The sequence below is a fragment of the Accipiter gentilis genome, unplaced genomic scaffold (genome assembly GCF_929443795.1).
Source record: "Accipiter gentilis unplaced genomic scaffold, bAccGen1.1, whole genome shotgun sequence".
NCBI classification, from domain to species: Eukaryota; Metazoa; Chordata; class Aves; order Accipitriformes; family Accipitridae; genus Astur; species Astur gentilis.
In genome coordinates, this window is record NW_026060824.1 from 1,034,673 (window position 1) to 1,059,524 (window position 24,852).

A 24,852-nucleotide genomic window follows, 5' to 3' on the forward strand; every position below is an offset into this window, starting at 1 on the left:
CTCCCCGATTTGCAACCCCGTCCCACCGGCACAGCGGCTCACCCCATGAGGATCGCCCCGGCCACAAGCTCCCCACGCCCCTGGCCCAGAGCTGGGGGATGTCGGCCATCGGGGCCGGCTCAGCGGGTGCCCCTGGACAGTCCGCCTGGCCCAGCACGGCTCCCCCTCACCCACACAGGTCTGCAGAGGGCTCCATGTGGCTGCCTCTTCGACCCCTGGGTCTTCTGCATCCAGTGGACAACCACCGACCTGCCTCCACCGGCCAGCACCACGCTCGGCCAAGGCGCCGCTTCTCTGCCGGGTGCTGCCCCGTGGGGTCCCGGGGGCTGCGGGGCCCCCCTGGCCTGGGCAGCCCCAGGGACCCCCCAGGGCCAACCACAATACCTTGCACCCTATGAAAATCAGAGGTGTGGGGTGGCCCCAGGACCTCTGGAGCTGCCAGTGTCCATCCCTGGCTACCAGCACAGCAAGGGGCAGTTGGCACAGATCAACATCCCCAGCACGGCCACCCCTGTGGGGGCACCCCTGGGCAGCAATGTCCCCCCCAGCCCCTGCGCTGCTGCCCACAACCAAGCCCTTGGGGACACTGCAGGCAACCTTGCAGTGTCAGAGGAGATGCTCCTGGAAGAGGCCCTAAGGCTCTTCGGTTGCTCCCTGGATGGAGTGGAGGTCAGCCAGGATGGTCCCAGCAGTGGCCCCATGCCTGGGGACTCTGCTGGCACCAGCAGAGAGGGGAGACGGATGGCCCCAGCCCCCCCAGCGACGCCAACACGCATCCCCGGCTACGAGGACATCGAGGGGCCATTGGCCAAGATCAACACCTGCGGAATGGCCACCCCTGTGGGGGCACCCCCAGGCAGCGACGTCCCCCCCAGCCCCTGCGCTGACCCCCACAATCAAGCCCTTGGGGAGCCTGTAGGTAAACTTGCAGCGTCTGAGGAAGTGCCTCTCCATGAGGCCCTAGTACTCTTTGATTGCTCCCTGGATGGAGTGGGGGTCAGCCAGGATGCTTCCAGCAGGAGCTCCGTGCCCGAGGACACTGGTGGCACCAGCGCAGCCACCCCCAACTGCGACTTCAGCTCACTCTCACTGCCTGAGGAGATGCTCACCCCCGACTACTGCATCCCTGAGCTCAGCAACATCATGCTGAGCCTAGAAATATTCAACGTCATCGGGATTGAGCCCCGGGAGCTTTGGGAGGATGCCAGGATGGACCTGCCACCATTCCCACCTGCCATGGCAGACAAGAAGAGGAAGAGGCAGGCGCAGAGCTCCTTGCCAATGGCACCCAGCAAGCGCAGGGCTCTGGCAGCCAATGTGAGGGTGTGAGGGGGGATCAGACGGGGGTGAGATGGAGATAGGGGGAGTGGGGGGTTGGAGGGGGATCAGACAGGGGTGAGATGGAGATGGGGGAGTGGGGGGTGGGAGAGGAGGGGTGGGGCATATGGCAGGGGGGGTGGGCGGGGGGGGCTAGGGAGGGGTCAGACCAGCTTGGATGGGACCTTTTCTCTTGTCTTTTCAATTAAAAGCTCCTTCTCCAGAACCGCTCGGTGCCCACGTGGGAGGGGGAGGGAGCACAGGGGGCACCAAGAAACAGCACCCAAGAGGTGCAAAAGCCCCACTGAGCCCCAAATCCGAGCCAGCAAGCCCCAAGGGGAACGGAGACACCCCCAGGGCCCAGTCACCACCAGCGGGGCAGGCAACGGTGGGGCAGGACACGGACAACTCCCCTCTCCCCTTCCCCAGGGGGAGCAGCCCTTTGGTGGGGAAGCCAGGACAGACAGGTCCCTGCAGGACTCACGGACACGGCCCCACGCAGAAAGCAGCACAGAGCCCCTGCGACAACGACAGACCTTGGGGGCCGGGGGGGACACGGGCACACACGACAACAAGGGCTGCAAGGTCTTCGTCTTGAACACCACCAGCGTCCCCTCCAGCGGGGACAGGGCTCGGTGCACAGCCCTTCAAAGCCTCAAGACCATCACGGCCTTCCTCGGGTCCCACCACACTGAGCCCCGGAGAGCCCAGCTTTGCCTCACTGACACAGCAAAATAACCCCAAATCACCCCAAGAATGGCGAGGGAGGGAGCTGCAGGCCAGGCAGGGACCCTCCTCCCCTTCTCTGGCTGCACCTTGGGCAGCTGCAAGACCAGCAAGGGGGGAGAAAAAATCAGAAGGAAAATAAAAATAAAAAACACTGCACCGGCCAGAAAGTGCCTGGAAACTTCATCCCTCTTCATTGCCCATTTCCCATGCGAGCTCCACAACGTGGGAGCAACGCAGCCAATAGAACCTTCGAGAAGCAGAGTCACAGCCTGCTGCAGCTGGCCCTGCTCGAGCAGCCGAGGTGGGCTGGATGACCTCTAGAGGTCCCTTTCAGCATCCATTCTGTGCTGCTGTGACTGTCTCCATCATGGTTTAACCCCAGCCAGCAACTAAGCACCACCCAGCCGCTCACTCACTGCCCCCCCCCCTCCCTCCCCCATCCAGTGGGATGGGGGAGAAAATCCAAAAAAAGAAGTAAAACTCGTGGGTTGAGGTAAGAATGGTTTAATAGAACAGAAAAGGAGAAACTACTAATGATAATTATAACACTAATAAAATGACAACAGCAATAATAAAAGGATCGGAATGTACAAATGATGCGCAGTGCAACTGCTCACCACTCGCCGATCTGGTTGACTGTAACAGAGGAGCCTCCAGGCAGCTCCTGCTTGGTACCAGCGATTACGCCACCTGCGCGGCCCTGCCGTTACCTAAAGTGCAGCAAGAAGTCCGCGCGCGAACATCCTTTATGCATAGAGATGTTTTCTTCTAAGCAAAGTTGTATAACACTGTGAATGACCAAAAGGAGGAAGTTCTCCACAGGCAGGATCTGTACAGTGTGCCAAGAGAAAATCCATCTGGGGTCTGCCCAATGCTGCATGAATGCAGGGTCCCCAGCATCTGAAGGGACCTAAGATTTACTTGCTACCAGGATGCCTCTTCTTCCTGGCTACGTCGCCTCCCAAGATCTTGCCCACCCCCAGCCTACTGCGGAGGGGAGAATGTTAGAGAGACAGCCTTGATGCTGTGCCAGCACTGCTCAGCCATGGCCAAAACACTGCTGTGTTATCAACAGCTTTCTAGCTACCAGTACAGAGCACAGCACTACGAGGGCTGCTGTGGGGTAAAGGAACTCCAACTCAGCCAGATCCAATACAGAAGGAAAGTGGAGGAACAACAGAGGGAGCAGCCCAGGGACACAGAGCCCCAGGTCTCATCTGGCCGCTCCTGTGACCATACAGTATATTCAAAATCAAATACCTGAAGTGCTCCCTTAGATGCAGTTTACAGCCAGGGGACAAGAAAGTGGCAGTTCTGCATTTTGCAGCTCCCAGGCTGATGGCAGAGCCAAAGCAAAAAAAACAAACCCAAAACCAAACCAACCAAGAGAGGTAAAACTGGAGCGCAGGGAGCAAATGCTTTTCTTTCACCTTAGGCCAACTGCTCGGACACTCTCTATGCTGCCCTGCCACAGAGGGCATCCCTCTCGTACCAGTAAGAGACATAAGAGTGAATTAAAGCCAGGACCCCAAAACAGACCAAAAACCCGGTCGTGATCAAGAAAGAAAGTGGAGAATGCATCAAATATAACAAAAAATTATTTTGGACATTCCCAGTTAACATTTGAAAAACAGAGAAAAAAAAAGAGGAGGAATTGGGTATTAAATGAAGAGCACTGAATGATAAAGCCATAGCAGTCCCTCTACCACTACAAACCCACACCCCCACACGCACGTACGCACACAGACTTAACACCACCAAACTCCCCTTGACTGTGACCTTCACCTCAGCTTGCTGGTCTAGAGATACTGAATGCCTGAAGCACACCAAGGATAACTGAAAACATCTGCATGGCTTTAATGGGAATCCTCCAACTGAAACAAAGCGCTTTCTCCCTCTGTCTGCGTTGGCACATCCCCGAGTCACGCTCTCACTCCTCTCCTTCAAAGTCAAGATTCCTAAACGTGAAAAGCGGGAGTGGGGAAAGGCGAAGGGAAGAGAAAAAGAGGGAGAGCATCATCAGTGGAAGACCTGCCAGCTGCTGCTCATTCAGCCCTGTTTGGGGGACCACCCCAGCAGAGAGGAGATGGTTTGCATGCCACGGTCCTCAACGCCTGTTCCCAGGGACAGGCCGTTTGCTCAGCCTTGCCGGCCAAAGCGTGGGAAAAGCGTAGGTGTGCACCGTCACTTACAGAGGAGCACGGTCACGTTCACGTGCAATCCTTTACCTTTTTCCTCCCTGGATTCAAAGGGTTTCTGTCTTCAAAGTGAGAGCCTTCCATACGGTCGTTTGTGACATTTCATCCAGGATAACAATCTCAGAAGGATCAGTCCTGCAATAAATATTTTACATAGCAATCCGTGATTATGGGAACTGATGCCACCAAGAGCATTAGCATCAGCAAGAGGAACAGCGGAGCCCCGAGAATCAAAGCTCCGCATAAGTGTGGGGGATTTTGCTGGATGAGGAGTTTTGGGAGGCAAGCCCGGGAGCTGCAGAGCAACAGCTCTGTGCAAAGGCTCTTGCTGGGGCTTAGCCCCGGTCCAGGTTCCTAAGCCACTGCTGGTACAGATCACACCTGCAACTCCTCATGTGTAAGTATGAGGATCTCCAGCTACCGTAAAGGCACTGATGAGGCAAGGTTTGGGGGTCAAACGCGAGTGCTGCAGCCACTCTGCTTGCGGTCAGAGCCCTGCAATCACTTCCTGCAGCCCTGCCCCCAAATTTGATTTTCCCACCAAGCTGCCTGCTGGTTTCTGTGGGATGCCCCACAGAGGCAAGTGGAGAAAACTCTGCCAAACACCTTCAAGCTAATCTTGCCGGGGTTCCTGGCGCTTGGTGGAGCTTTACCTGTCACTGCTTTGCTTTGGGATATCCACGTCACTGGTCTTCCCCACGTGCAGCTGAACTGAACTTGCAGCAGCAGCAGCTTCCATCACCCTCCTGGACTCCTGATGTAAAAAAGGGACAAATCACGTTCTCTGTCTTTGGTCAAAGTGGAGATAAGCTGAATGCCCAGCACAAACTTAGCAGTCTGCCCTCCGCTTCTGCCCCTTGGCAGCTATAGGTATTAGTGCAGCAGGGAAGAAACCGTTCACTCCAAAGATTTCGGGGCAGGGGGACTGTGTGTTCAAAACACGATTATGAGCAAGTCTTGCCAGCAGCAGCAGCAGCAGCATCTAATAATAATCATCATAATGATAATGACCTTTGTGAAAAACGACTCGTTTTAAAAATTACACCTGTATTCAAGCGTTCAGCTCACTCCTACTTGAGGAAACAAAGGTTACAAAAGTTACAGGCTATTGGGATCTATTTCGATTGAGTGCTGATCTTCCCCCAACATTTCCAGACAAGCTGTAAGAGAAACAGGCAATCTCACAGCCACACAGAGATGTCCAGCCCCGAGGACACAGCAAGCCTTACCTCTTCTTCTTCTCCGGCTTCATTTCTGGCATCGTCCAACTTCTTCTTCCTTTCTGGCATAAGGTCATCCAGAAAGCTGAGCTCTCGCTTTGAGAAGCAGAAATCCATCGCTTTCCGGACAAAGACGAGAGCCAAAACCTTCATGAATAAGAGGGAAGATGCGGTGAGCTCAGAGACGATGCCACCTCTCACTCCAACACTGCAAACACCCCGCTGCCGAGCGGTGGCAGCTCTTACCATCATGGGAAAGATGATGGCGGCACGGGACACCTTGATGGTCCAGAGCAGGACGAGGCAGGTCAGCTGGATCGCCGTGAAGAAATGCACCTTTCGCAAGGGCACGTGCCGCAGGTAGATGAAATCCGGCTGGTGTTTCGCCGGCATCCAAAACAGCTTCAAGCGATCAAAGAACTGCAAAATAAAAGGGAAAGGTTGCCACCTTGGGACTGCGGCAAGTTTCTGGCCCTCTCGAGACGTGGAGGCACTTTGCAGCATCTCGCTTGCAGTCAGAAATCCTGGATCCCACTGCATTCCTCCTGGGAGCAGCACCCATTTTCCCTTCGCTCCATCTATAAACCGGCTTGGCCCTGAGAGCTGCCCACCAAACGGCAACTATTCCATGCCATTCCATTATTAGCATTTCTCGGCCCACTGAATCCCCCCGCGAGGATTTCCACCAGTGGTAGAAACTGCCTTCCCTTTGCACCAAATTCCCCCGCTTTTCACGTAACCAAACACTGACCTGCCCTAAACCCTGCAACAGAGAGCGCTGAACTTGCCTGGTCCTCCCAGCCCCATATACCTCCTGTGCCTCCACCAATCTCTTTTTTACACAAAAGAGTTTCATTGCTTGCTCTGCGAGAAGTTTTTCCCATGCCACTGCTTTTTTCCCTGCTGCTACAGAGACAAAATACCAGGGAGCCGACATGCTGCACGCTGTAAAAGAGTCCGTACCTGAATTCCTTTGAGTGACGACACACCCATGTAGAGAAAGACGCCATAAAGCACAGGCATTGGTATAAACTGGGGGGGTGGGGGGGAGAAAAAAAAAAGAAAGAATGCAATCGTTTCTTTTTCTGTATTGCATTTTCAGTATTACCACCCTCTTCCACAGGCACTGCCTAAAATTGCTTGAAGCTTTCCAGCTTCCATTCAGGCTTAGAGATGGGTCAGATTTTAACCATTTTTTTGCCATTTTGTGCGCACGAGTGAGCTAAGGCTCTGCTTTAGGCTGAACTTGGGAGTTACCTCTCCTCAGAATAATCCTATTTTCCAGAAAGGTTGGAGGAAAATAGGCGATTTCTCCCGTGCTACCCTATGCCGCATTCTCTGGCGGTAGAAGAAACACTTCTGCCTATTCTTGGGGCAACAGGCAAAGGCCACAGGCCTCCTTTTAGCCTAGAGACGAGATTACTTTGTGGGAGGAACGTGCAAGGAAGCCCACGGGGATGACCTCAGTGTGTTTAGCTCCTGGGAACGGCTGCTCCGGGGCATTTGGGGAGCAAATTGCAGCCACTAAAGGGCTGCCTGTTTGAAAGACAGCAGATGTGCTGGTCTGAATATGCTCAACTGTAACCCATAAACATGGGCGGGCCTGAAAGACACCCAAAAATTCAAGCAGTTGCGTTGCTTGCTCGTCTCGAGCACACCAAACGGGGGCCTGAAGGGCTGCAAAGCCTAACCGAGGCTGGTTCCCACCATGGGTCAAGCCCCAAGGGTTGGGATCACCTCCTCCTCCTCCGCTCCACAACTAACTACTCAGGCCTGCAGAGAGGGGAGTGTTTTGCTGTAACCTCCAACAAGCTCGCAGTTGTTGGGTGGTTTGCATTTTCCTCTCACCTTTAACACAGAAGTGAAGAAGACGGAGCAGCCCATGAGCACAAAGATCAGCAAGCCAGTGACTCTCTGCTCTCGTATCCCCAGAAACTTGGGTTGTTCTCCTGGAGCTGAGCAGTCAGACTCTACTTTGAGGCTATTCACGTGGGTGATGGACAGGACGGTCGCAGCCACAAACCAGGGCAGCCCCATCACAGAGCACACCCCGAGCATCACGGCCACCACAAAAAGGTCCAGGTGGTACCCGCATCCTTTCTGCAGGCAGGAAAACAAGAAACAGAGCATCCCATAGCACAAGAGCAAGGATAACGTCGCAAGTCAGACTCAAACCCTGCTCGAGCACAAGTCAACTTCTTCAGAATTCAAAACAAGAAATGGAAACAAGGAAGGGTGTATGCAGGCTTTGCACAAGCACGTGGCATGAAAATCTGGCAGGAGTTCAGAAACAATGGATATGCAGAGCTTGTGCGATAAATACTTCTCCAAAATACAACAACCCACAACCCAAAACCACCAAACCATTTTTTCCACTCACAAAGAAAACTGTACCACTTGGATGGAAGGTGTGACTCTGAGTTATCCCTGGCAGCGCATCAAAACAATTCATTCCCCACACCTGCTGCTGCTGCCATTTTAAAACAAAAACGCACTTCTATTGCTCCAAGATTAATTTGCTCCTCCAAAAGGTTGCTCATCTGAACTGCCCTGTCACTTGCTCCCTGCATCATCGTTAATCCAGGAGAGCATCCTGCCACGCAGCCTGACCTTGTCCCAAACCAATGCCTTCAGAAAGCATCGGGAATAAGAGCTTCTCCCCAGACCTGCAGCCCAGAAGGGGCTGGAGTCATCCCTCACAGGCCCTTACCTTCAGCTTGTGCTCCTTCCTGTTCACAATAACGGCACTGATCTGCTGGTCCATGAATATCAAGATGGTGCAGAGCAGAGCTGGGACGAGCGCAGCCAACACCGTCCACCAAGGGTTGGGTCCTATGGGGTTGATGAACCACCCGCGGTCGTCTCTGGTAGGCTGCAACAAAGCCCACGCATCAGCATTGTCTCCCAGCCCAGGCACTCCACTGGCTTTCATTTTCCCCTCCCTCCCTGTGTCAGATCACCTCCCAGCCCTGGCTTCATGTCCCCCTCTCCCGGGGGCTTCAGCAGTGCCAGTCTCCTTCTTGCAAGCAGCTCTAGATAGTTCCCCTGTAGGTATCTAGTTTTGGGGCCATCTTCTCGTTTCCAGGAGGAAGCAAGGCACTTGGAGGTGGAAGAGGAGATGGTCACACCACCAGCATCTCCTCCAGACTCAGCCCTGCCCTGCCCCGGCATCACCTTGTGGCACCCCCACCGTGCCAAAACATCCCGTTACCTTGAACGCATGGGGGACCTGGAGCTTCGGCGATGGGATCCCAACCACAAAGTCAAGGAGCACCATGATGACGATGGTGAGGAAAACAGCAAAGTCGCTCACTGTGGACCGTACCTGGAGCAAGAAACCAGAGGTGAGAGGGGCATGGCAAACAGGGCCGTAAGGTGAGATGCAAGAGTTGCAGACATCCACAACATTAAGGCTGCTTAACCAAATCCCACCACCCCTCTGAGCACATGCAGCCTGATCCCTTGCTTAGATACTGCTGCTGTGTTTGTCCCTGTGAGATCTGGGGTCAGACAATAAAAAAAGCTTAATTAGGCTGACAAGGGTTGGTTTAAGTCAAAACCTAAAAATAATAATAATATTCATAATAATATTAAAAATAAGAAAACACATGTCTGCCACTACAGCTACACTCACAGCTACAATGGCAACAAGGCACTGAGGCATCCTTTAGTCCTCAAAAGGAAGCTCCTCATTCGAATCTACTTTCCGCTCGAGCACATAATGCACAGAAGGTAGGGAAAAAATCCCACAACCCCAACCCCCAAAACTTTGGGAAACCTGACTTCCTACTACCTGAGGAGAAAAAAAAATAAAAATAAAATAAATCAAACCTCCAAAATCTTCAATCTGGGGCAGGTCACGAGGCAGGTGGGAAATGCTACGATGATTTTGCACTCATGGAAATGAGTGCGGGACATCCAAGCTCTTGGAGAGCTTGGCCTGCAAGGCCAACGTTTCCCAGCTTGACCAAGGCAGGGCAAATACTGCTTAGTGCTCCAGGAAAGCCATTTTGGGAAATGAGTGTGGAGATGGACACTGGCCACCATCTTCTACTTACTCTGGTTGGAAAGTAGCGGCTGGTTTTAAACTTCTTCAAGAAGCTTGACAGGGCAAAGGTGGCGAAGAAGAGGATGCAGCACCAGAAGAACACGTCAGGGGTGTAGGGGCCGTCGCGTCCACAGGCAGGTCCTTGAAACTCCCCACGCAAATACCGACATTCCTGGAGAAACAGAGCGTCAGGACACAAAGGCAGTGCACGTGCGGCAGGGAAACCTCGCATAGCTAGGGGGTTTTGAGGATCTTGGTCCAAGATCCACGACCCTGTAACTGCTCCTGCCAATAGAGATTTATATTTAATGAGCAGCAGCAGCTGAACAAGTGACACATCGAACTACACAGCGGAGAAATGAGATGTGAGGGGACACCATACCACGCACCCTTGGCACATCCTCTGCCTGCCATTCGAGCAATCGTGGCTAAAGAAGACACCAGAGGGGAAGGAAACACTGGAAACTGTTGGGGATAGAGAGAGAGGGAAGAGGGAAGGAGGGCTAAAGACAACCATGGTAGGAAAGGAGGAGAAGAGACAGATCGTCCCTCCCCAGGGGAGGGCTCGCAGAACCTGGCCAAGAGGGGATGAAGGCCACCATAAGAGCCTGCCGCCCTAGGCCCGGGCTCTGCTTCCGGCAACAACAGCCTGAGAGGCTGCTCAGACAAGCAAATTTATGCACGTACCTACAGACAGCACTGAACGAGAAAGCAAGGCCTGGAGTTACTAGGAACCCATTAAGGAGGCCAGCTACTACCTTTCAAGCATGAACTTAAGTCCTACAACTTCTACAATAATCAAACCACCCACTACTTAACCTTCCTCCCAGTCAGAAATACTGTCCTGCAACAGGCTTGACGGGGACACTTGCTACCCACAACGTTGGGGTAGACTGGACAAGGTGGACTCTCCTCCCCAGGACCAAGCGGCTTAAAACCACACGCTACATTTAGGCAAGGACTTTTCCGAGCAGCACTAGCACAGTTTGAAGCCCATCATTCCCTGAAGGGCTCTGACTTTTGCACCAGGCAAATGCCCCTGGACCCCATGGACGCGGCGCGAGGAAGCAGTGGCTCGGGGCACTTACGGTCACCGTGAGGTTTTCCCAGGCGATGCCAGACACGTTGATCTTGTTGCTCGCCCAGAAACGCAGCGTTTCGTTGCTGGGATGGGTCGGTGCCTCACACTTACAGCTGGGAGGAGAGAAGCCAAGACAGGGGTAAGGGAAAGGTGATGGAGGTGCAGCCCGGAGCTCCTGCCACGGGGCAGCAGCTTTCTCAGGGGGAAAAAAACCCACTAGTAGCTGGTGAGGAAGTCCAGCTTGCTGTGCATGTGCACAGGGTAGGTGTCTCGCAGGTGACTCAGCTTCTCCAGAGCCTCGTAGATGAAGATGATGCAGATGAGGGAGGCAAAGGCTTCTTCCGTGAAGCGGGTGACGTAGCACACCAAACAGCTGGCGTCGGTGGCCACCAGCACTATGCACAAGAAGGCGGTCCACAGCCCAATGCACGCCCGCAGAGACAGATAGGAGAGCGTGTATTCCCTAGGAAAGCAGAATGAAACAAAGGCTGGAAAGGCCAGCAAGAGGCCCTGAGCCATGCCTGCCTTTGGGGAAAACGGGGAGCAATTTTGGAGCGTGTCAAGGCTGCGGATGGGAAATGCAGTTTCCATGTACTACTACAGAGAGCCTCGGGGCTGTGGTGCAGGGTGTAGACCCACAGCAGGAGAGGCCAATTATTTAGTTACCACTGTTTAACACGGATCTCGTGTTAACACCTTGGAGGCTGCTTGAGGTCAGGTCCCTCTTGGGCCAGGTGGTGTTCTCCCACATCACCCTGACGCCCTAACACTGAAACCAGCTGGGTTTGCACCCAGTCACCTGCTGCCAGCAAGCTGGGGCTTAATAATAAACCTTATGGCAATAAGGGTGGATTATCTCCCATCAAAGCCATCGCAACAAAAGGACTGTCACTAAAATCTAGCAACTACCCCTAAGAAAAAGAAAAGAAAAGCATCTTTTCTCCATCACTGCCCCCTTCTGAAGGCTCTCGCAGCACCCAGCTGCGGCAGCCTGCCTTACTTGCAGAATTTGTAGAGGATCTTCTCAAACACCAGGACGGGTCCGGTGCTGCCGAGGATGGTGAGAGGTTGGCCGGCAAAGAGGCAATACACCACGCCGGCCATGGACGCGCCCAGCAGCGACTCCATGGCACTCTGTCCGGGGAAGAGAGGCGGCCGTGAGTAAATAAATCGTTAGGGAGAAACAAAAACCAAAGCCGGTTCACTGCAGCAGGGACTTTGGCCTGAGTTTTACCCTCCCCCATCCCCCCCAACAGAGAGAGGTGCTCACTATGTGGCCATTGGTCGCCTCCCCCAGCAGTCCCCCAAAGGTGATGACAGGGGACATGCAGGCACAGTAGAGGAAGAGGAAGGACGCCAGGCACTGCAGGCTCAGACCATCCCGGAAGTCGCTCCAGAACCACGGGGCTTTCCGCTTCACGTCCAGGGTCAAACCTCCAAAGAGCCTGCAGGAAGGAAAAAGAAGAGAGTCTGTTCTCTTGGAGGAACACGTCGACTTTGCTTTGCTGCAGAAGGGCAATCACAAGCATAGAGTAACTCTCGTGGCTAAAAAGAAGCACCCTCCTTCAGCCCAAATCAAGGAAACCTGCGTGCAACGGTGATGGCTGGGGCTGAGCCCAGCTGCCCAGATCTCCCCCCTGCCCAGCCCAGGGGACCAAGCTGGCAATGTGGAGCCCCTTCACTGAACCAGCTAACCCCAAAGACCTGCTAGAAGGGAAGGTGCATGCTCAGATTTGAGAGGCAAACAGAAAAAAACCCCAAACTATTACAGCTCCCACCTTCCCGTCCGCTGCAGTTCAGGCCCACTGTGTTTCTCCAGCGTGCTGTGAGAAGCACTGTCATCAAGAGCTCCTGGCATCTTCCTTTTTTCCTGTTAAAATGGAAGTAAGATAAAGCTATGGACTTGTAACCACTGGCTTGTTTTGCTTCTGGTCTGGCTCTGTGACTGTGTCAGAGTGGGACCTTGTGAATTTGGGCCCCTGAACAGCATCCCCAGCCATCCTGCCCATCCCCCTCACGCCTCCCGCCGACGTGGCACCCACCTGCGAAGGGACGTTTTTCGGGGGCTCGATTCGGATTGATGGATCCCACTCTCCTGGCGGCAAGACCGTGACCTGATCCAGAAACTCGTCGATGCCAGCCACGAGGTCAGCCCCGTTCTTGGCTTTATAGGCAACGTCACGGAAAACCTGCCAATAGAAGACAACCTGGTGAGAGGACAACCCAGCTCGGATGTCCTAACCAGTGCAATAAGCTCTTGGCTAAACGCAAGGCTTTTTCACCAAAATTCCCTGCTGGAAAGGGCAGGAAATATTCCCCCAAAAGGAAAAATCTGTGCATCACGGCACTTGTAATCATCTCCCCCACGAGGCCCCCGTCCCCCATGGCACACCATACCCTTCTGCTTAAAGAGCAAGAGAAGTTTTACTGGCCCTGGCAATGCCACCACTGGGGACAGCGTGCTGGGGACCCCGGCGAGAAGGATGAGGTGCAGGATGCACCCCGGGCGGGATTTCAGCCTCCAGGATGTGGGGTGATGCAAATCTGCGTGTTTGCTTTGGGATGAGAAAGAGGGCTGGGCTATTTGGAGAGCTGCGGGCAGCTGGGACAGCAAATCCTCTTCCTCACTACTTCAGAGACAGGGAGAGCTGAAGAAAGGCAAAAATGACCCAGAGCTATCTCATCTTGTCGCACCTCATCCGTCATGATAGTGGCCATGGACCTGCCGATCTCATGGTACTGATGGGCTTTTCCTTCTGGTCCAAGCAAAACAAACAGGAACCTGGGCAAGAAAAAGAAAATGAGAGAGAGAAGAAGGTGTCTTTGCTCCAAGAGCACCTAAGGAAAGCCCTGGCAGCTCCCAGCCCAGAGCGTGGCTCAAGACGGTACACGTAGGCTCAGCGATGCCGCGATGAATTTGAAATTCTTCAAAACAGACGGCAAATGTAATTTGGGGGCCAACTTTCATTACAATTGGCCGATGGGTTTAAAAGCTACAGCAGGGAATGGAGAAATGAAGGCGAGGAGACGTGGGTGGGGGAAACGTGCTTGCTCCCCCTCCCACTAGCCTTGTTCCCTTGGGACACCAAACTGATGCCTGCAACTTGATGTTTGGTTGGGTATCTTTTTTACGGAAGAATTTTGCGCTTCTCATTCGCACCTTGTTGGGATGGGAACTTCCGTCATGCCTGAGAGGAGGACAGCCGGGCTCAGGCGGACAAATGCCACGATGGGCTGGTGAAGGAAATCCAGCTCTCCTACGAGCACGTTGGATGCTTCAGCCCCGGTGGGAATTTTCTTCATCAAGTGCAGCTCCGCCTGGGCACGACAAGCGATTTTCAGGCAATTACCCCAAAAGCAAAGCCCACAGCGCTCTGCAGCACACTCTGCAAGAGCAAATCTGGCCCTAAAGGCGTTAAGAAAGCTACGAGTGTCTCACCTTGCTTAAATCCATAGCTCTGCTCTCACGGGTCACCCCATCTTTAGCTTCCGCAGCGGTGGGAGAAGGACAAGGGGTGATTGTTTGGGCTGGTAGGAAAAAGAAAGACACTCAGAAAGATGGACAAGGAGCAACTGGGACGCTTCTCCTTTGCCTGGGCAAGTCTAATGGGGCCACAGCCCTGCAGAAACCCTCACCTGGCTTGTAGAGGAGGTGCAGGTCCGACTGCCTCTTGCTCACATCAGCAAACGAGCAGACAGCGGGGAGAAGGTTGGTTGTCTTCTCGTTCTGATGGTGGTGCTTCCTCAAAAGGACTTCTCGAACTTGCGCCCGCACGTGCTCGTCAAACTCCGTGGACTGTTCTTGCTGGGCCAGGATCAGATCTGAGGATGGCAAAGGGAAACAAAGCCATCAGAGCAGAAACCCCAACAACTCCCGACCCCCAAAGCCCCCAGGGAAGGCTGTGCCACACAGGCTGCACCCTAATGCCCGCTCAGCCTTGCATAGCAAGGCCTTTTAATAATGTTCAGCCTTTGCAGCGAAAACGAGAATTTTCTTTTGCTAAGAAACATCATCCAAGTGCTTATTCATCATTCCGCTAAGATAAATATTTCCCATTCTAAATAATGCAATTTTCTTGCCCGACCTGGCCTTTCTGACTCTACACGTTTACCCAAATTATAAGCAATCTATAGCACAGACGTTCCCAGAGTTTCCCGTGCTGATCGAGTGCAATTTGCTGAGCCCAGGGAGAAACATGCTAAGAACGGCTCCGACTTCTCCAGCCCTTGAAAGGGCTGAATGGAGACCTGCTGCCAGTCAAAGATAACTTCTCCAAAGCGGCTTTTGCAATTAACTTCAAGTATCTTCCCCACAGAAATACACTGCTTGGTCATCGCCAGAGAAACTCTGCCTTAAAACTCTTAAATGCTGGATGTGAAGGCAAAAGTAAAACAAAGAATGCGAGGAAACAGCTTGTAAGAAATAGTTCCTTTAAGGAGGTTCAGCTCTTACGCAGACTCCGTATTTCTAAGAGCAGCCTGCTAAGCCCTGACACACGCTCCTTTTTGGCTGCAGAATATTCTCTAGTGGCTTCTCCAACTCCACAAACTGCTTTCAAAAGGACCCCATATTGGAATAAAAAAACAGTGCGACTGTTGCACGCCCAGTCTACATCCAAAAACAGCTCATGCGAAAAACACAGTGGCACTTCTGGAAAAGGACGTGCCATTGGGGCAGGGTTTGATTTGGGAGTGAAGAGCACCGTGGTGAGCTGAGCTCGGCCATTCCCGGAGAGATGCAGTGCCCACGGTACCTGCAATCTCTTCGATGCTGTTGGCACAAACGTCCAGCAGCACCGACCCATTGCTGATGCAGCTCCTCAGCTCGGAGAGGCTGTGCAAGGACAGCGTGCCAACGTAGGGCTTGCTCCAGCGCTCGCCGCCGTCTTCCACGTCCTCCTCAAACTTCAGCCACCTGCGGACATCGGGTGCGATCAGCCCCATTGCACGAAAACAGCCCCAGCTCTGCAGCCCCTTTGACAGAGCCACGGGGTGGCAAGAGGAGAAGGCTCCTCGTGCCGCCACCTGCAGCTGCAAAAGCTTCGTGTCCTGGAGAGGAGAAAGCAGAGCCCACGGGCGCTGCCAGTGCGGGGACTCCTCTCCCACCGCAGCCAAAGCAGCAGGGATTTACCTTGCCGTTTCCTTCCACTCGGCATCTCGGCCCTCTTTTACACAGATCTCATCCAGCTCGGAGAACAAGTGGTGAGGGATGTGCTGCTCGTCCTCCTTGGTCCTGAGAATGAACTGCACCCGCTGGGACGGGGAGCCTGGGGGCAGAAGGCAAAGACCCATCCCGTTACCGCGCCTGAACACAGCTTGTCACCCTCACGTGCAAAGTGGCCATCAGCACCAGTGCAGCCATAAACACTGGGCTGGCCCCTCTCCTCTGCGTCTCTCTGGGCTTGCACAGAGCCGTGAAGAAGGAGAAGCATCTGGTCCACCTCTGCATAAGGATGGGCTGCTTTCCTTCCCCACATTGCCATTTTTAAAGCCAGGATCCCTCTAAGGAAGACGAGCCTAAACCCATTATGCATTTAACTGCATTAAAAAAAAAACAAAACAAAAAAACAAAAAAACAAAGTAAAACTTGGGAAAAAGAGGGTGTTGCTCAATAAGGCCACTTTCCCTCAGAAGAACAGCAACTCACTCAAACTAGCCACGGGGACCTGCCTGCAGAAGGCCCCAGTGCCCACGTTGCCCCCAGTTTAGCGAATGCCGCGGTGGAACTTACAGCGGTAGCCCTGCTCTGTCGGGGCAGACTCCTTCTCCCGTTCCCCTTCCCGATGCTTCTGGCTGTGGCGTCGGTGATGCCGGTGGCTCTGCCTAACCAGTGGCATCTGCGCGCCCACGTACAGGGTCCGGTGGCCTGCGAAAAAGCAGCGGTTTTTGCAGCGCTCTCGGCATTGCGGCAATAGTTGAGGTGGCCGGTGCCTTGCTAAGCCACGGTTCAATCCCAGGAGCAACGCCAGCTTCCCTTAATGTTATTTTCACTGGACGTCCTTTTTTCCAAGCCTATTTTACTCGAGCTTTGCAACAACACAGCAACAACAAGTGTTGGCTCCGGGTCATCTAAAAGTGCCCTGAAAGTATCGGACCTCTTCTCAAATTCCAGCTTCGGCTGGACAACACTCAGACTTGCTCATTAAGCAGCAACACAAGCTAATTATTTTCAAAAGCTCTGTATGGCACGAGGCGACAAGAGACGATCAAATCAGTCCCATTGCAATGAACTCCAGAACAAAAAAAGAAAATCACAGCCCCGTGTCTGCAGCCCTGAAATGATTCTCCTGACCTCTCCAAGCCAGGAGCAACCTCTGCGAGAAAAAAAGCCGTGAATTATCGAGCCCCGTGGCTACAACTCACACCGTGGCCTCCCGGGAGGCTTTTTCCCTCCGTTGAAAAAGCCATAATAGTAAAAAATGTGACAATAACTGTGTTGCTTTATTGAGAAGCGCGGCACGTTTCGCTGCACATGATTTGACACCCAACAAGGCACACTGGAGAGACTTTGTGCAATGGGAAAACGTGCTGGGCTAGTGGCTCCTCCACCAGGATCTCAGCAGAGACTCACCTTCCAACTCCTCCTTCTCATAGCAAATACTGACAGCGTTGCTCCTTCTTCCCCGGTCAATCACTGCCTCCTCGTCATGTCTCTGTTTAGCAATGACAAGAAGGGAAAAGTTGAGGCTGGGGGTGGAGAGCTCCCTTACGTCCTCCCAGACATCATCCACCCCTGCATCCACGTGAATCTACGAGCCATCACGCCTCTGCGGCCCTCCTCCTCCTTCAGGCACAGCCCTAAAACTACGGACTTGTAGGAGGTTTTTCTTCCCATACGCAAATAAAACAGCCCATAACATCACCTGTACTGTATAACACGAGAATCTGGACGTATTTAATACAGCAGGAGAGGGATGAGTGTTTCAGACAAAAAAAAACCCACCTCCCGCTTTGTTCTTGAGGTTCCTGTCTAAAAAAGTGATTTCCAAAATGGAAAAAAAACCCCCAACCCACAAAACTGCACTTTTGAGCCCCGGCCGCGCTACCTGTAACTCTTCCAGAAGTGTCATTTTGTAACCCCCGTTTGGGTTCATCCTCACGTCAGTCACTGGGTTTTGGGGACAACTGAACCTCCAGGTCAGTCAGGGGCCCGATTCCCCAGGGACTGATGGAGTAGCCCTCACGGGAGGAGCTAAGTGGCACCCAGTGTGCACCAACTCCAGAGACACAATAGGGACCATTATGAAATCACAAGCTATGATGCGGATCCAGGCAGCTATTTAAAGCCACGCACCCCTAGACCCTTCCCGCTTGGAAAACTTAGTGCCTGGGCAGAAGCCAGCTCTGCTTTGAGCAAAAACTCTCCAGAATAGAGAACATTCCTGCATGAGAGGTGTCAGGCTCAAAAGTGTGCAGAAAGAAAACCCTTCACAGGCTCGTTCACCCTCCTGAGAGGCAAAGCCCATTAGCAGCATCAAGTTTTCTCTCTTTTTTTTTCTAACAGTAGAGCTGAAGTTCTAGCATCCTGAGGATAACAAGAGGTACAAGTATGGTAGGGAAAAAGAATATCTTATTGGATCAATGGGTAGATTCAGAAAAAAACCCTGCCACACAGTAGTTTATCCTGACTGCTAGCTAGAACTGAGAAGACTGTTTTTTCCACGTGGGTCAACAGTTCCGGTGAAACATACTACCCGTCTAGGACGGCTGCATCTGAGGAACAAGAATTAGTTATTTCAATACAAGGAATGAGTCATTTTGTGTCATGATATTCATCAGACTGCACAACAGACAAATGCATTTGAATAACCATGCCTTGTGTTACATTTTAACCACTTAACATTCCGTGAGAAATACCCCAAGAGCTCAAGAAGAAAGAGCAGAAAGACAGGAGACAGGTGAAAGCCTAGAGCGCCAGCTAGACGGAATGAAAGACCCTCTTCCTTCTCTGAAGCTCCAGCAAGGCTTCCTTCACCTGCTTGTTCCTCTGACTGTCAATGACGGGGTTCAAACTGGGGCTGACGAGACTGTAGAAAAGGGAAAGAACTTTCTCCCTCCCAGAGGAGTTACCGCTCCCGGGCCCCGCGTACACGAAGATGGCGTTTCCATAAAAGACACCCACCACGGTCGGGTGGGAGCCACACGTGGAGGTGGTTTCGTGCCATCCTGGCACAGAGCGGATGCGCAGATCGGTGGCCAGGCTGTCCAGGGAGCAAATCAGGATTAAGGCTAAAGGCAAGAGGAAGAAGCACACACAAACAGCAAAGATCAGGACTTTATTGGCAGGAGCGGCAGGGCAGGCCAGCTTTGAGACAGCAAGAATTTCACAGGAGAAGTGGACAACCTCGCAGGGGCCACAGAAAGGCAGGTGTAAAGCCAGAGAGGCTTGCAGTGTACCAAATACGAACGCCAAAGCCCACAAAACCGTGGCAAGGGTGAGAGGCGCAGCCTCCAGATCACGATGAGGGCATAGCGCGGGGGACGGCAGATTGCCACGTAGCGAACATGAGACATGACGGCCAGCAGCACGCACGCTGTAAGTGCAAAGATTAAATAAAGATGGCTCTGTGCCCCACACCCAGCAAAGGAGGGGGTTCTGCCTTGTCCAAGGAGGCTCCTTAGCATACGGGGGACATTGCTGGAGGCGTAGCAGATGTCCGCGATGGAGAGGTGGCAGAGGAAGAAGTACATGGGGCTGTGGAGGCAGTAGTCCAGGCAGATAAGCAGAAAGACAAGTGCGTTTCCCATCAGAGTGGCAGAGCAGAGGGCAGAGAAAAGGCCAAAGAGGCAGCGCTGCAGGGCTGGGGTGCTGCAGAACCCCAGGAGGACGAATTCTGTGACCGTCGTTTCATTCTGCACGCTGTGCTGGAGGTGAGGCAGCACAAACTGCGACCACGGAGATCTGGAAGCGAAGGAGCAAGGAAAAGGAAAGAAAAAGGAGAGTTTTCCTAAGAATGTCACGTCCTTTACTCTTTACGCTGCAGCTCCCTTCTCCCCGTTTTTCCCTCTGACTCCAGTGAAAGGTGCGTACTACCCTCCCCACGCTGAGCGACGTACATCTGAATTGCAAGCTCCAATCTCTCGGCAAACTTTGAGCAGTTTGACCAATCTCGCACAACTTTGCTGCCTAGCTTGCCCTTGAAGTCTTTCTTTTCCTGGGTTGGTTTTGGGGTTTTTTTTGCAGGGGGTGGGGAGGGGCAGGGTATGGTTTGGCTGTTGGAGGAGATAAAATGATGAAGATTGCAGGTGTCGATTAAGGTGAAGTCAGAACAACTTCAAAGCAGCTATTTTAAATTAAGTCCATATTAAAAGGAATGCACAGTTCACAGAATAATTCCAGTTTTACCATTAAACCAACCAGCATTTCCAAGCCACTGCTGTGTCCTCTTTACCTTCGTGAAATGCATTCCTACTGAATCCTGCAGTTGCTTGATCCAACTCCCCTATCCCAGCTACTGCAGGTCCGGGAAGGTCAGGCAGAACGTCACCTTGGTTCCTGCTGTGCAGCTGCTTGCCCTTACCAGTTTCACAGGGTGCTGGTCAAGGTCCCTGGGCATCCCCTGGCACTTGTCTCCACGCGGCTCTCTGGTCTCCAAGATCTTCCGCCACTTCCAGGATATTTCCTCCAGCCAGGATCTTCACCTTTTCCTTCCCGGGTCCCTTGCTTCTCTTCAAGATCCCTTCTTCTTTCTGGGAACCCTTCTTTTTGACACCACCTCTTCTTTCTGGAACCCCACGCCCCCAGTTTTCCTAATCTGTCTATGTGAGCAGTACAATGCCTGATCAGCCTCCAAATTAAGGCTTCTCTCTCCTAGCTCTTTACTAACTGTAGGATTTGGGACACGCCACTTTTGATTATTCCAGGTGTTACCCAAATTTACAACCAGCCCACGCTGGCTGCGTGTAGCAAGAAGCAGGCTTCTGCTTGACAGCTCAGAACTCAGTTTCAGACATTCACACGCACAGACCTTGCCGCACACGTGCACCCAGTCACATGTTGCCTGGTAACCTTCACAGTTTGAGCCAGTTTTTTGTCTACGGCCGGGCTTCAGAGGCAGGGCATGGCCACAGAAGCGCATTCCCCCCGTCAGTCTGTGAGGTGAGCAAGGGAGAGTCAATACTTGTCTGGTGAGCCTCATACCCAGGCAATGTGGTCGAGCCCTCTCCTGTGACAGCCCTGGCAAAAGCCACAGCAGGGTGCTCCCTTGCCTCTGCCTAGGTCACTGGGGTTCCCCTGCCTGCCATTGCTCCTTTGTCCTCCTCTGCGTTTGTGGAGATGAACCTTTAACCACACAACCTAACACCTACAACACCGGGAAAAAGAGAGGCTGCAGAGGGTCCAACGGGGAAGGTCGCCGATGTAGAATGCTCTTTGTGAGAGGCAGCACACCCAGCTCACCTCATTGCTCCTGAGCTGCTCTATCGGAAGCACTGCGTGCAGGACGCTCTGTTCAACAGGCTGTGTCTGTATCTGACTGCCTTGTCCTTGCTACAGCACCATGTGCTGGGGGAACGCCACGGAGAGCAAGGAGGACGCTCTTTCCCCAGGAGCAACGGAGGGTGCTCAGCTGAGTGCTGCTGCAGGGGCCAAAGTGGGGCAGGCAGGCAGGGAGGGGAACGCAGGAACGAGGGAGCTGGCAGTAACCGGCCAGTCTGGGAGATGCCCGAGAGGCTCGAGAACCCTGTAAGCACAGGATGAGCTTAGAGGAGGTTCAACGTGAGGCCCTGTGGTTAACCATCCCCTCCAGATCTGGACCTTCTCCGGTTCCCGAGTTACCGTGCAGTTTCACAGCCTGGTGCAGAGATCCTGACTGGGAGATCACTGTACCTCCAGGAGTTAGGGATCCACCTAACAGTTACCCTGAGCGGGTGCAGGTCTGTGCTGCGCTGTACGTACAGCGTGGCCTTCAGGCTGCGTCCCTACACATGTCCCTTGGCCGCAGGATAAACGGAGCTGGTTGACTGTAACAGAGGAGCCTCCAGGCAGCTCCTGCTTGGTACCAGCGATTACGCCACCTGCGCGGCCCTGCCGTTACCTAAAGTGCAGCAAGAAGTCCGCGTGTGAACATCCTTTATGCATAGAGATGTTTTCTTCTAAGCAAAGTTGTATAACACCGTGAATGACCAAAAGGAGGAACTTCTCCACAGGCAGGATCTGTACAGTGTGCCAAGGGAAAATCCATCTGGGGTCTGCCCAATGCTGCATGAACGCAGGGTCCCCAGCATCTGAAGGGACCTAAGATTTACTTGCTACCTAGATGCCTCTTCTTCCTGGCTACGTCGCCTCCCAAGATCTTGCCCACCCCCAGCCTACTGGAGACGGGGGAATGTTAGAGAGACAGCCTTGATGCTGTGCCAGCACTGCTCAGCCATGGCCAAAACACTGCTGTGTTATCAACAGCTTTCTAGCTACCAGTACAGAGCACAGCACTACGAGGGCTGCTGTGGGGTAAAGGAACTCCAACTCAGCCAGATCCAATACAGAAGGAAAGTGGAGGAACAACAGAGGGGGCAGCCCAGGGACACAGAGCCCCAGGTCTCATCTGGCCACTCCTGTGACCATACAGTGTATTCAAAATCAAATACCTGAAGTGCTCTCTTAGATGCAGTTTACAGCCAGGGGACAAGAAGGTGGCAGTTCTGCATTTCGCAGCTCCCAGGCTGATGGCAGAGCCAAAGCAAAAAAAAAAACCACAACAAAAAACAAACCAACCAAGAGAGGTAAAACTGGAGCGCAGGGAGCAAATGCTTTTCTTTCACCTTAGGCCAACTGCTCGGACGCTCTCTATGCTGCCCTGCCGCAGAGGGCATCCCTCTCGTACCAGTAAGAGACATAAGAGTGAATTAAAGCCAGGACCCCAAAACAGACCAAAAACCCGGTCATGATCAAGAAGAAAGTGGAGAATGCATCAAATATAACAGAAAATTTATTTTGGACATTCCCAGTTTACATTTGGAAAAAAGAGGAAAAAAAAAAGAGGAGGAATTAGGTATTAAAAGAAGAGCACTGAATGATAAAGCAGTAGCAGTCCCTCTACCACTACAAACCCACACCCCCACACGCATGTACGCACACAGACTTAACACCACCAAACTCCCCTTGACTGTGACCTTCACCTCAGCTTGCTGGTCTAGAGATACTGAATGCCTGAAGCACACCAAGGATAACTGAAAACATCTGCATGGCTTTAATGGCAATCCTCCAACTGAAACAAAAATGCCTTCACTTTGCACCGAATTCCCCCGCTTTCACGTAACCAAACACTGACCTGCCCTAAACCCTGCAACAGAGAGCGCTGAACTTGCCTGGTCCTCCCAGCCCCATATACCTCCTGTGCCTCCACCAATCTCTTTTTTACACAAAAGAGTTTCATTGCTTGCTCTGCGAGAAGTTTTTCCCATGCCACTGCTTTTTTCCCTGCTGCTACAGAGACAAAATACCAGGGAGCCGACATGCTGCACGCTGTAAAAGAGTCCGTACCTGAATTCCTCTGAGCGACGACACACCCATGTAGAGAAAGACGCCATAAAGCACAGGCATTGGTATAAACTGGGGGGGGGGGGGGAGAAAAAAAAAAAGAAAGAATGCAATCGTTTCTTTTTCTGTATTGCATTTTCAGTATTACCACCCTCTTCCACAGGCACTGCCTAAAATTGCTTGAAGCTTTCCAGCTTCCATTCAGGCTTAGAGATGGGTCAGATTTTAACCATTTTTTTGCCATTTTGTGCGCACGAGTGAGCTAAGGCTCTGCTTTAGGCTGAACTTGGGAGTTACCTCTCCTCAGAATAATCCTATTTTCCAGAAAGGTTGGAGGAAAACAGGCGATTTCTCCCGTGCTACCCTATGCCGCATTCTCTGGCGGTAGAAGAAACACTTCTGCCTATTCTTGGGGCAACAGGCAAAGGCCACAGGCCTCCTTTTAGCCTAGAGACGAGATTACTTTGTGGGAGGAACGTGCAAGGAAGCCCACGGGGATGACCTCAGTGTATTTAGCTCCTGGGAACGGCTGCTCCGGGGCATTTGGGGAGCAAATTGCAGCCACTAAAGGGCTGCCTGTTTGAAACAGAGCAGATGTGCTGGTCTGAAAATGCTCAACTGTAACCCATAAACATGGGCGGGCCTGAAAGACACCCAAAAATTCAAGCAGTTGCGTTGCTTGCTCGCCTCGAGCACACCAAACGGGGGCCTGAAGGGCTGCAAAGCCTAACCGAGGCTGGTTCCCACCGTGGGTCAAGCCCCAAGGGTTGGGATCACCTCCTCCTCCTCCGCTCCACAACTAACTACTCAGGCCTGCAGAGAGGGGAGTGTTTTGCTGTAACCTCCAACAAGCTCGCAGTTGTTGGGTGGTTTGCATTTTCCTCTCACCTTTAACACAGAAGTGAAGAAGACGGAGCAGCCCATGAGCACAAAGATCAGCAAGCCAGTGACTCTCTGCTCTCGTATCCCCAGAAACTTGGGTTGTTCTCCTGGAGCTGAGCAGTCAGACTCTACTTTGAGGCTATTCACGTGGGTGATGGACAGGACGGTCGCAGCCACAAACCAGGGCAGCCCCATCACAGAGCACACCCCGAGCATCACGGCCACCACAAAAAGGTCCAGGTGGTACCCGCATCCTTTCTGCAGGCAGGAAAACAAGAAACAGAGCATCCCATAGCACAAGAGCAAGGATAACGTCGCAAGTCAGACTCAAACCCTGCTCGAGCACAAGTCAACTTCTTCAGAATTCAAAACAAGAAATGGAAACAAGGAAGGGTGTATGCAGGCTTTGCACAAGCACGTGGCATGAAAATCTGGCAGGAGTTCAGAAACAATGGATATGCAGAGCTTGTGCGATAAATACTTCTCCAAAAAACAACAACCCACAACCCAAAACCACCAAACCATTTTTTCCACTCACAAAGAAAACTGTACCACTTGCAAGGAATGTGTGACTCTGAGTTATCCCTGGCAGCACATCAAAACAATTCATTCCCCACACCTGCTGCTGCTGCCATTTTAAAACGAAAACACGCTTCTATATTGCTCCAAGATTAATTTGCTCCTCCAAAAGGTTGCTCATCTGAACTGCCCTGTCACTTGCTCCCTGCATCATCGTTAATCCAGGAGAGCATCCTGCCATGCAGCTTGACCTTGTCCCAAACCAATGCCTTCAGAAAGCATCGGGAATAAGAGCTTCTCCCCAGACCTGCAGCCCAGAAGGGGCTGGAGTCATCTCTCGCAGGCCCTTACCTTCAGCTTGTGCTCCTTCCTGTTCACAA

General features: G+C 52.8%; 2 protein-coding genes across 2 annotated transcripts; one reads left to right on the plus strand and one right to left on the minus strand.

Annotated features, from left to right (window-relative positions):
* The first annotated feature begins 741 nt into the window (after nt 1–741).
* On the plus strand, nt 742–3,068 carry LOC126036860 (proline-rich protein 22-like). Its single transcript, XM_049797073.1, has 3 exons — nt 742–840; nt 913–1,311; nt 3,030–3,068. Exons 1-3 carry the CDS (start codon nt 742–744, stop codon nt 3,066–3,068), a joined length of 537 nt encoding a protein of 178 aa, XP_049653030.1.
* On the minus strand, nt 2,555–16,459 carry LOC126036793 (electroneutral sodium bicarbonate exchanger 1-like). Its single transcript, XM_049796992.1, has 23 exons — nt 16,313–16,459; nt 15,725–15,860; nt 15,348–15,508; nt 14,230–14,415; nt 14,033–14,121; nt 13,754–13,911; nt 13,288–13,375; nt 12,636–12,782; nt 12,372–12,463; nt 11,864–12,038; nt 11,594–11,727; nt 10,811–11,056; nt 10,601–10,706; nt 9,523–9,684; nt 8,676–8,789; nt 8,175–8,336; nt 7,313–7,564; nt 6,428–6,496; nt 5,711–5,884; nt 5,474–5,611; nt 4,898–4,998; nt 4,275–4,379; nt 2,555–4,004 (listed from the first exon to the last, which is right to left on the minus strand). Exons 1-22 carry the CDS (start codon nt 16,428–16,430, stop codon nt 4,292–4,294), a joined length of 3,096 nt encoding a protein of 1,031 aa, XP_049652949.1. The 5' UTR covers nt 16,431–16,459; the 3' UTR covers nt 2,555–4,004; nt 4,275–4,291.
* Nucleotides 16,460–24,852: the final 8,393 nt, after the last annotated feature.

Coding starts and splice junctions, on each gene's coding strand:
- LOC126036860 (XM_049797073.1), top strand. CDS start 742: ATGGCCCCAGCCCCCCCAGCGACGCCAACACGCATCCCCGGCTACGAG. Junction 841..912: donor CCTGCGGAATGGCCACCCCT/GTGGGGGCACCC, acceptor GCCCTTGGGGAG/CCTGTAGGTAAACTTGCAGC. Junction 1,312..3,029: donor GCAAGCGCAGGGCTCTGGCA/GCCAATGTGAGG, acceptor GCCCACCCCCAG/CCTACTGCGGAGGGGAGAAT.
- LOC126036793 (XM_049796992.1), bottom strand. CDS start 16,430: ATGCCACTGGTTAGGCAGAGCCACCGGCATCACCGACGCCACAGCCAG. Junction 13,376..13,753: donor GAAGTTCCCATCCCAACAAG/GTGCGAATGAGA, acceptor TTTCTTGCCCAG/GTTCCTGTTTGTTTTGCTTG. Junction 5,612..5,710: donor CCATCATCTTTCCCATGATG/GTAAGAGCTGCC, acceptor TTATTCATGAAG/GTTTTGGCTCTCGTCTTTGT.